Source organism: Prionailurus bengalensis, chromosome B3 (assembly GCF_016509475.1).
Source record: "Prionailurus bengalensis isolate Pbe53 chromosome B3, Fcat_Pben_1.1_paternal_pri, whole genome shotgun sequence".
NCBI classification, from domain to species: Eukaryota; Metazoa; Chordata; class Mammalia; order Carnivora; family Felidae; genus Prionailurus; species Prionailurus bengalensis.
In genome coordinates this window covers 49,404,652-49,416,736 of record NC_057355.1, presented here as the reverse complement: position 1 = coordinate 49,416,736, position 12,085 = coordinate 49,404,652, and the positions used below count along the sequence as shown (strand labels likewise).

Below are 12,085 nucleotides of genomic sequence, written 5' to 3'. Positions count from 1 at the left end.
ATTTAAAATGTCCAGTTTTCAACAATGTTTATGAGACACACAAAGAAACAGGAAAGTATGGCTTATACATGGCGGGGGGCGGGGGGGGGCAGGGGAAGGGAGTGAAGGAATCAACAGAAGTCATCCCTAAGGAAGGCCAGATGTTGAACTTACTAGACATAGACTTGAAATCAGCTATTATAAACATGTTCAAAGAACTAAAGGAAATCATATCTAAAGAAATAAAGTATGAGAATAATGCCTTATTGAATACAGAATGTCAATAAAGACATAGATACTATAAAAAGTAAATAGAGATTCTGGAGTTAAAAATACAGTAAGTGAAGTGCAGTATTCACTAGAGGGGCTCAATAGCAGACTTGAAATGGCAAAAGAAATAACCACTGATTTGAAGAGACAGGTCTGTTGAGATTATCTAGGCCATGGCACAAAAGGAAATAGAGTAAAGAAAAATGAACAGAGTTACAGAGACCTATGGAACCATCAAACATACCAACATATGCAAACTAGCAATCATATCAAAAGAAGACAGAGGCAGAAAAAATATTTGCAGAAATAATAGCCAAAAACATCCCAAAATTTGACAAAAAACATTTGTCTTCACATTCAAGAAACTCAGTGAGCTCCAAGAAGGATAAATTCATAGAGACTGACTAGGCACATCATCATCAAACTGTCAAAACCCAAAGACAAAGAGAGAATCTTAAAAGCAGCAAGTAAAAAGTGATTCATCACATACAAGCAATAGAGGCCAAAAGGCAGTAGGAGGACATAATTAAAGTGCTGAAAGAATAAAGACTAATCAACCAATAATTCTATAGGCAACAAAGCTTTCATTTAAAATTGAATGATTAATTAAGACATCACCAGATGCACAAAAACAGAATATTCACCACTAGCATACTTGCCCTATAAGAAATAATAAAGATAATGCTTCAGGCTAAGATAAAAGGACACTAGGCAGCAAATAAAGTCCATAAAAAAGCAAACAGCACCAGAAAGATAACTACATAAATATAAAAGAAAGTATAAATGCATTTTTGTAATTCTTTTCTTCCATCTGATTTAAGTACAACTTCATGAATAAGTACAAACCTGTTGATAGGCACACAACATATAAAGTTGTAATTTGTGTGACAATAACGGTGCAGAGGAGGGAGTAGGAAATGAAGTCCTATATAAGCACAGTTTCATTATAATATTGAAATTAAGTTGGTATTCATCAAAACTAGATTGTTATAAATTAAGATGATAATTGTAATGCTTAGTGGAACTATTAAAAAATATAGTAAAATATAGTAAAATATAGTAAATAGTAAAATATAGTAAAAATATAGTAAAATATAGTAAAAATATAGTAAAATATAGTAAATATAGTAAAAATATAGTAAAAATAATGGCAAGGGAGTTACAATAGTATACTAGTAAATATAGAACACAAAATAAAGTAGTCAGGAAGAAATTGAGGAACAAAAAGAGAAATAAGACATGTAGAAAACAAGGACACCTGGGTGGCTCAGTCAGTTGAGTGTCTGACTTGGGTTCAGGTCACGATCTCATAGTTCATGAGTTAGAGCCCCGCATCAGGCTTGCTGCTGTCAGCACAGAGCCCACTCTGGATCCTCTGTCCCCTTCTCTCTCTCCTCCTTCCCTGTTTGTGCTCTCTCTCAAAAATAATACATAAATGCATAAACACATAAATAAATACCAGAAAAAGATACATAGAAAACAAGTAGCAAAATGGCAAACATAAATGCTACTTTTTCAGTAACTACATTAAATGTAAGTGGATTAAATACTGCAAATAAAAGGCAGAGATTGGCAAAATGGACTTTAAAACATGATCCAACAATGTACTGTCTACAAGAGACACACTTTAGATTCAAAGACACAAAGAGGCTGTAAACAAAAGGATGGGGAAAAAAAATCCATGCAAACAAAAACTAAAAGAAGAGCTTGAGGGGCCATACTAATATCAGAAAAAAGTAAAATTAAAGCAAAAATTGTTATTTATCATTTTATAATGATAAAAAGGTTACTCCATTAAGAACACATATGAAGAAAAAGGGAGAAAAATAAGCCGACAGTAATATTGAGATATTCCAATACTCTACTTTTTGTAATGGATAGAACAAGTAGGCAGATGAACAAGGAAACACAAGACTTGCACAACACTATAAATCAAAGACATGACAGACATCGACAGAATGCTTCACTCAACAACTGCAGATCATACATTCTTCTCAGGTACACACAAAACATTCTCAAGGACAGGCCATATGTTAGATCATAAAACAAGCCTCAATAAATTCAAAAGTCAAATAATACAAAATGTGTCTCTAACCACAATGGGTAAAATTAGCAATCATTAACAGTAAACCAAAATTTGGAAAATTCACAAATATGTGGAAAATAAACAACACAGTCTTAAATAACCAATATGTCAAAGAAGAAACACAAGGGAAACTAAAAAATACTTTTAGTATTTTTACTAAAATACTTTTTTACTGTAGTTGTAGCACAACTACAAAAAATGATCAAATGAAGCTAAAGCATTGCCTAGAGGGAAATTTCTAGCAGTAAGCACCTATATTAAAAAAGAATAAAGATTTCTAATAAATAACTTTCAACTTTAAGAAACTAGAAAAATAAGATAAACTAAACCAAAAGCAAACAGAAGAAAAGAAATCATAAAGATTGGTGGAAATGAATTGTCTTTTCTTTAAAAAGGTCAACAAAATTCATAAACCTTTAGCTATATTGACCAAGAATAAAAATAGAAAACTCAAACTTTTAAAATCAGAAAGTTTTTTAAAGATCTCTGTATCTCCAGATACACTAAAAAATAATAAAAATTTAAATAATTAGAAAAATTTTCAAAGGACAAAACTACCAACTTTACATTTCTAAAAAGATTATAAAGTAATACTCTGAACAATTGTATGCCAAAAAATTAGATAATCTATAATTGAGAAATTCTTAAACACAAATACCAGAAATTAACTCAAGAAGAAATAGAACATCTAAATAGACATGTAACTAATAAGGAGACAAATAGAGTTTTTGTGGAATGGCCAGGCACAAATGTCTTCACTGATGAATTTAACCAAATGTTTAGAGGAGAATCAACACCAATCTTTCCCAAACTCTTCCAAAATAGATAAAAGGTGCAAATACTTGACTCATTTTATAAGGCCAATATTATACTGATACCAAAACCAAAGATATCATGAGAAAAAACAAAAACAAAAACAAAAAACTACAGACCAACATCCATTCTGAGTATAGACACGAAATATTAGCAAATAGAATCCAACAAAATATAAAAAGGATTATATGCCATGACACAGTGAAATTTATCACAAGGACAGCAATGTTGATTGGCCTTACAAAAATCAATACAACACAATACACCATAGTAGTATAAAGAACAAAAATCACATGACCATCTCAATATGTGCAAAAAAAACCCTTTGAAAACATCCAATGCCTTTCATGATAAAAACACTCAACAAATTAGAAATAGAAGAGAATGTCCTCAACTTGAAAAACTGCATCTAGGGGCGCCTGGGTGGCGCAGTCGGTTAAGCGGCTGACTTCAGCCAGGTCAGGATCTCGCGGTCCGGGAGTTCGAGCCCCGCGTCGGGCTCTGGGCTGATGGCTCGGAGCCTGGAGCCTGTTTCCGATTCTGTGTCTCCCTCTCTCTCTGCCCCTCCCCCGTTCATGCTCTGTCTCTCTCTGTCCCAAAAATGAATAAACGTTGAAAAAAAAAATTAAAAAAAAGAAAAACTGCATCTATGGAAAACCCAAGAACTCACATTATACGTAATGGTGAAGGTCTGAATGCTTTCTTTCTCCCTGAAATCAAAAACAAGATGAGGATGTTCTCTCTCATCAGTTCTATTCAACATTTTACTGAGGTTCTTGCCAGGGTAATTAGGCAAGAAAAAAATAAAACTTATCCAAATTGGAAAAGAAGAAGTAAAACAGAAGATGACACAATCTTGTATATAAAATATCCTAAGGAATAAATACAGACACACACACACACACACACACACACACACACAATTAGAATTAATAAACAAGTTCAACAAGTACCCAGTGTACAAGATCAGTTTACAAAATAAATTGTATTTCTATACACTGGCAATGAACAATTCAAAATGAATTTAAAAATTAATTCAATTTACAATAGCATAAAAACAATCCTTTGAGCGTCCAACTTTTGATTTTGGCTCAGGTCACGATCCCAGGCACAAGCCCCATGTCAGGGTTCCATGCTGAGCGTGGGGCCTGCTTAAGATTCTCTCTCTCTCTTCCTCTACCTCTCTCCCCCACTCATACTCTGTCTCTAAAATTAAAATAGTAATAGTTTTTAAAAATAATAGCATAAAAAAGTAAAATGCTTAAGAATAATATTAACAAAAAACATACTTTGAAAGCTGCAAAACACTGTTGAAAGAAATTAAAGAAGATCTAAATAAATGGAAAAACATCTCATGTTCATGGATCAGAAGGTGTAATATTGTTAAGATACCAATATTCCCCAAATTGATCTGCAGATTCAGTGCAATCCCTACCAAAATCTCAGCTGGCTTCTTTGTAGAAATTGATAAGCTGACCCTAAAATTCAAATGTAATTGCAAGGTATCCAAAATAATCTTGAAAAATAAGGACAAAGTGGGAAGACTTTGACATGCTTCCCAATGTCAAAACGTACTACAAAGCAGAAGTAGTCAAGATAGTGCTGGCTTAAGGATAGACATCTAGATGAATGGAACAGAATTTCCAGTCCACAAATAAGTATTTTTATTTATGGTCAACTGATTTTCAACAAGAGCACCAAGATCATTCATAAGAGAAAGAACATACATAAGAGAAAGAACTTTCAATAAATGCTAATGGGACTAGATACCCATATGCAAAAAAAATAGAAGTTGGACCCCTATTCACACCATACACAAAATTAACTCAAAACCTATGGTGAATGAATTAATGCCTGAAGGAGGGTAAATTGGAAAAGACTGCTAAAGGGTATGAGGTTTCTTTTGGGGTGGTGAAATGTTCTAAAATTAGATAGCAGTGATGGTTTGTACAAATGTGAATATACTAAAACACTGAGTTGTACACTTTCAATGAGTGAATTTTATGTTATGTAAATTATATCTCAATAAAGTCATTTTTATTTTATTTTTTTTAACGTTTATTTATTTTTGGGAGAGAGAGAGACAGAGCATGAACGGGGGAGGGGCAGAGAGAGAGGGAGACACAGAATCGGAAACAGGCTCCAGGCTCTGAGCCATCAGCCCAGAGCCTGACGCGGGGCTCGAACTCCCGGACCGCGAGATCGTGACCTGGCTGAAGTCGGACGCTTAACCGTCTGCGCCACCCACGCGCCCCAATAAAGTCATTTTTAAAATACAAGGTTATAAAATGGGAATTGATAAATATAATCACATATACACATGCTGATTCTACCAATTACATGTCAATACTAAAATTTTTATAAAGTCCTGTTCTTACTCAGTGGGCCTTTAAGACTCTAGAAGTGGAAAAAAAGACCTAGGGTGACTAAGAGGTAATGAATTCTTTTGCCCTGGAAGACAGAGACCTTGTATCTTTTCCAGGAAGAATATTCCCCATTGAAAGATCTTTGTTATTAATCTCCTGACTCCTTGTGGACCTGCTTCATGGTAAGGGTTGATTTTTCAGCAAGAAATGTAGTTCACAGAGAAGACCATCTTCTCTCTGCAACTCTAACACAGTGACTTCCTGCCCTCCTCTCCATCACCAGAATAACTTTCAGTCCTGTGGTTCCTTAAATGAAAGAGCCCCCTCCTTCAGTGTTCTGAGGAACCTCCCTGTTCCCTTGGTTACTTTCCAGATCAAAACGCAATACTGGCATTCTCACTCCAACTCCAACCTCACCCTTCTGGCAGCAGTGATGAATTCTGCCACTTAGCGGGGTTGAATTAAGAAAAAGGCCATTAAAAATGACATCAAAGGGGGAAGAGCATAGCTCACAAAACAGGAGTATCAGGGTCAGGGTGCTTTGTAGGTTTCATAACAAAGTTAGACAAGTAACTGTGAAGGTCCAGGGAAAGACACAAGCCGAAAGGGTGTTCAAGAGAAAATTAAAAGAAATCTTCACTTTGTCTCCTTGGTTTTGTTTTCAGAGAAAGAGGTTGAGTGCATGAATGTGGGAGAGGGGTGGAGGGGAGGGAGGGAGGGAGGGAGGGAGGGCGAGAGAGAGAGAGAGAGAGAGAGAGAATCTCAAGCAGGCTGCAAGCTCAGCACAGATCCTGACATGTGGCTAGATCCCAAGACCCCGGGATCGAGACCGGAGACCAACTCAAGAGCCAGATGCTCAACTGACTGAGCCACCCAGGCGCCTATCTCCTTGGTTTTATATTGTTTTTCAGCACAACCTTCGAAATCACATTGCCTAGATTAAACATAATGCATTTTCATATGCACCCTTTACTGGTATATTCCAAACTTTGTCTTTCTAATTCCTACCAAGTAGACTAAACAGAAAGGCAAATGTTGACTCAGATATTTTTATATAGAACTTACCACTCTCTTTTCCCTGAAATCAATGCCCACTGTTGTGATAAATTTGGAGTTAAATTTGCCATCTGTGTACTGGTAAAGTACACTGGTTTTCCCCACTCCAGAGTCTCCCAAAGCTAAAAACTTGATGAGGTAATCATAATCTCCATCAGACATAATGAAGAACTCAGTGGTTCACCTGCAAAATACAAACAAATGCATATTTACGAAAAAGCCATTAGGAAATATTAGAATCTTCCATGAATAAAGTGAGTTACTTTAATATCCAGCTCAATAAGTACTATGTGACACCTACATGCCTAAGGGTTCTGTGAAGAGGATTAGATATTACTGCCCCCAAGGACCTAATATTTTGCTAGATGAGGTACTACTGAAATAACATTTTAATTTAAATTTAACATGCACATTATAGTACTATCAAGACAAAAATTCCAAGTGCGAATGAAAATCAAGAAGATAACCACTACCAAGTCTTTTTTTTTTTTAATTTTTAAAATATTTATTTTTGAGAGGAGAGAGAGTACAAGCAGGGGAGGGGCAGGGAGAGAGGGAGACACAGAATCCAAAGCAGGCTCCAGGCTCTGAGCTTTCATCAAGAGCCTGACGGCTCAAACTCACAAACTGCAAGATCATGACCTGAGCCAAAGTCAGACACTTAACTGACTGAGCCACCTAGGCGCCCCCAACCACTCAGTCTTACATACAGATCCTATAAAACAAAAATTATAAAAGGAGAAAGGAGAATGTTACAGAAATAATAAAAATTAGGAGTGCAAGTGATTCTAACCACCCCCCCCTTCTTTTTCAGAGTCTCCTAGCACTAGATCCTTGGGTTTTCTCTTTTATGTGGACATCTAGGCAATTTCATTTATCCTATTCATTTCCAAATGTCACTATAGTTAATTCCTTCAAAGACAATGCTAAATTCACAAGTAAAATTTGGCTTGCAGCTTCTTTTATTTTATTGTTATTATATATTGCAATTAGGTCAGGGCTTTGCTAGAATTCACTTCTCCCTTGGGAACGGAGTTCCAGATTTGGGCAGTCACTGTTTAGAGACCATAGTTCCATTACAAAGGGTTCACCTACCCATACTTGCCTTGGTATTTGAACAAGAAATGCTACCAATTCAGGTCTTCAATAGTAACTAAAACAAAAGTCCACCTTACAGAAGAAAAATTCTGTTTTTACCACCAAGACCTAAACATGGTTATTTTTATCCTTTGCAATCAGCACTCTTCATGATTTGTTTTTATTCTCTAAATAGATTCAAACTACTCAAAATACCAGTCCAACTGAAAATGTAGTCTGCCTCCAGGGAAAGCTTACTTCTTTTTATCTTTGCATTTATGATACCAATAAACCATTCTGAAAATCGGAAAAATAATCAGCTATACCATTACCACTGACCACTCTATCTGCCCATTCAAACATGCATACTTACCCATACACACACATCAAATGCCTACATTAGATGCTGATTTCCCTCTCATTATGCACTTTCACCCAGCCTCACATCGAGAAACTTTACCACAATTCTCAATGCTTCCTATGGAATTATTTCTATAGATCCATAAGATTCATAAAAGCTTAAGCAAGGACATTTATTGATTTTCAAGGGTGCCTCCCCCACCCTATCCTCAATTTGATGACTCACCTTATGGCCAAAAATCCTGAATGCCGACCCCCAAGAGCCACTGCAATTTATTTCCTCATCATGCCTTAGCGAAGACTGTGACCTCATATTCAGATATGGCTGGTCAGCTGATAAGGGCAGAGCCTCCACTAACATTGATAATTCTATTTGCACACTATAAAGAATGATACTTCACAGATGATGACCTTCCTATGCTATAGCTTCAGTATGTACAGGTTGGTTGCCAGTATTAATGGTACATAACAGAATTCCTCTCCAGAAGATGACCAATAGGGTACAAATAGTTTATCACACTACAGCATCTCATTTGGCTCCCAGTGATTCATTAATAAGAGCTAAGAATTGAAAAGCAGGTCTAGATAGTGTTAAATCATTTTAGAGGTTCCCCTCAAAATGAATGACCAAGCAGAAAGCAACTCCGAAGTCTGCAATGATAACAGCTATCTTACTTCTTTATTTTTAATTTGAACAAAGTTTGCTCATTTCCATATCTGTGTTTTTCCGTCATTTAAGGTACAGAAGAAAATGTTGTCATCAATGGCATCACTCTTCTGTAATTCTCTAAATCCACTTGAACGGAATTCAAAGACAGATTAAACTACCTCTGCTGCACCAAAATTTAATGTGTTTAGTTATCATGGGAGAACAGTCACGCAGATAAGTCTACAAATGCTCTTTGTGGGTTTCGTTTTCTATTCATGTTGACAGCAATACATAACAGTTTATTCACAAACTAAGCCATCATAAATGAAGGTATTAACAAACCAAATACCACAACTAAAGGTATAAAAACCACCATCACTATTAATCATAGTTTGCACTCTTCAGATCATGCCTCTAGGCAATTATTTTCAGATTAACAAGGCAGATAAAGATCCAGACCTTTCACTCTCTGGGTTCAGTTTTCCAAAGGATGAAAATTAGAACCCATAGAGATGAACTCATTTGCACAGTCTAGCATATACATCTCCTAACTCTAAGTCCAATGTCCACTCTATCTCCAAGCTTATTCTTGTTACTCAAGTTTCTACAAATGCATGTTGGGCTTAACAGTAACTGGGTACGATACTGTATAAGGTAGCCTAATAGGAAACGCATGACCTCTGAAGTCCAGGAGAGCCAGGCTGAATCCCAAGTCTCCCACATGCCAGCTACTCAGACGTCTCTGAGCCTTGGTTCAAGTTTCCATTCTGTGAAAAAGAATATATACTCCTTCACACTATTGTTCTAAGGATTGAAAGGGATGCTCTTTGTGGAACACCCAGAACAAACAGTGTTTGGCATACACTGGGTACACAGCAGATGTTAGCTCACTCTCTTCACCCCATTCTGGACAGATCAGACTGGCTCTGAAGACCAAGAACAATCTCTGAAATTGCCCCTGATCAGCTCAAGACATATTTCTAGCAGAAAGTATTTCTGACTGGTTCAGAGTCATTTGCTGAACTAGATCACTTAGATCTAGTTCACAACATAGATCACTTTCAAACTAATTCTGATCTTTTTTGGCTGGTTTAAAACATTTTCAACTCATTGTAAATTGATATGTCTATTGCAAAAGAGTTATGACCAGCTTAAAAACAGGTTCAAATCTGTATCAGACATTGCAATCCATTCTAATAAGCTCATACTTGTTCCAAAAAAATCTGAATGGTTCATTCTAGTTCAGAATCAAAGAGTTGAGTTCAGAGTCCACCTTTTTACTGACCTAAAGCCACTTTGGCTAAAATTAGGTATATCTAGTGAACATTACTTGGGTCTGGTTTGAATGGCTCAAACTGCTTCAAACTAGTTTTACCTAGCTCTATAAGTTCTGACCTGGACAAGCATGTTCTGACTGGTTCACATTAGGTTTGATTGTTTCAGAGTATATTTTACTGAATCAAGTTAGTGCTGATCAGTTAAATCTCTCCAACTAAGTCATACTTGCTCTAATTTTATCAAACTTCTTGTAAATTAGTTCATGTCATCTATCAAATGTTTTTTATGGTCTTAGATGGATTAAAAACTGGCTCAAACTAGTCCAAGTTGATTTATCAGATGTTCAAACAGTTTAAGGCTAGAAATGTAAAATGATAAACAGAAGCACAAAAAGCAATGGTTTGGTGCTTTACACTTAGACTAAACCAACAAACTTAAATTTTTACTTATAATTACCTCAATTGTATGTGTTGGAGAATAGAGAACAGGTTGGGAGAAAGGAGTATTGGCACACTGGCAGAGAATATGATAAACAATAGGAAGAGGTGTGATGAGTGCCAGAGTCTTCCTTGGTTGAGAACTCACCCTTCATTTTATCTAAGGGACCTAGCAGCAAAACAGTGATCCATGATCCAACAATAAAATAGAGATTTCAAGTTGAGGAAAACCTTCATCAAATTTGGAGGCTATGTAAAGTGTGCCCTAAATTGGTCACAATGACTAGGCTAGTCTGGGTTAACAGAGACCAGAATTCTAAAAAGGAAAGAAGCTGCAAGGAAATAAAAGGACTCAGGAAAAGAGGCAGGCCTTCAAACTGGTAACAGATTTTTCAGGGTTTGGGCAGGGTATATTGATGGTAACAAGATTCTTCTCTGAGTTTGCAGTTATTTAGTTAAAGCCTAGAATTAATGGAACCATTCCATCTTTCAGCAGAAGATAATTCTAGTGCTTAGGAAACTACAAGTACAAACACACATGTGTGTGTTTCACCAATGCTTATTACCACCAGATGAAGAAAACTTAACATTAAGTTTCAGCTGAAAACATACAGTGCAGAATTTTACATTCGGAACACCCCAACAACATTTTGTGCAAACTATTTGCAGTCAGTATTCCAAACTACCGATGCTTCAGAAGCCAGTTCATGAAAGCTCTTTCCAATTGCATTGCTCTTGCTAAAAATGGGTTGGAAGCCCACACACTAAGTATTTTATAATCTTTATCACAGCCCTAAAGGCAAGTGCTACATACTACACACACTTCTTCCCTCAGAAGGATCTCAGTGCCATTCTGTCATGGATATCCCAATGAGAAGATGAGTAAGTGGGCCTTGGGCAGTCTATCTACATGCTAACATGGGCTCAATTCCAGCACATTGTTGAGAGACAGGAAAAAGTAGAGGTTAAGAGCATGGAATCTAGAACCAAACTACCTGGATGTGAATCCAGTCATTTCACTTTAGAAAATTTAACCCTTTTGCCTCAGGCTCTGCAGTTTTAAAATTAGGAATGATTTTTTTAAATTAATTTTTATTTTATTAATTCTATCATGCATATGCTTTCTTATTTCAATTTCTTTATAATTGGGGTGCATCTTACATTTTACAGTCTTACAACCCACGACATCTTGCGATTGTTACTAAATGAGGTGGTACTGGAGATAATTGTGTGAAAACCTTTCATTAGCATCTTCTAGCAACATCACAAATGCACCATCAACACATTTTAGATTTGATGAAGCAGTAAACCTATCTCAGAGGGTTATTGTGAGGACTGAGCTAATGTGTACATGAAGAGTTTAGAACAATGTCTGGCACAGAGTAAATCCTGTATTAGTATTAACTCCTATTAGCGTCATCATATCGCAATCTAGCTTCCAACAGTCAATATGCAGGCAATATTCCTTTCTTAGAACTGTAAGAAAGAACTATGTCCCTAAAAATTAATGAAAAAGAAAATAAGGATCTATGTATGAAGAACACTTGAACCCAAAAATTTCACTTCTTTAAACTCTAGATCTCCTTCAGGAAGTAGAATCTGAAATACCTCAAGGAAGTGTCTTCTAAAAAGTCAAGAATGACCCTAATTTGGGACTTGCAAAAGACTTTCTTACTCAGTTCACTTCTACCTCTCCTCCCTATACAAATATTTT

General features: G+C 36.1%; 1 protein-coding gene across 2 annotated transcripts in view; it reads right to left on the bottom strand.

The window, feature by feature from the left end:
- The window catches only part of RAB27A (RAB27A, member RAS oncogene family), a 76,498-nt gene that overhangs the window by 23,559 nt on the left and 40,854 nt on the right, over positions 1–12,085 (bottom strand). For both annotated transcript variants that reach the window (XM_043555379.1, XM_043555380.1), the window contains exon 3: positions 6,580–6,754. In XM_043555379.1, the coding sequence (XP_043411314.1) occupies positions 6,580–6,732 (153 nt within the window). In that variant the 5' untranslated portion in view covers positions 6,733–6,754. The remainder of the gene's footprint in view (positions 1–6,579; positions 6,755–12,085) is intronic.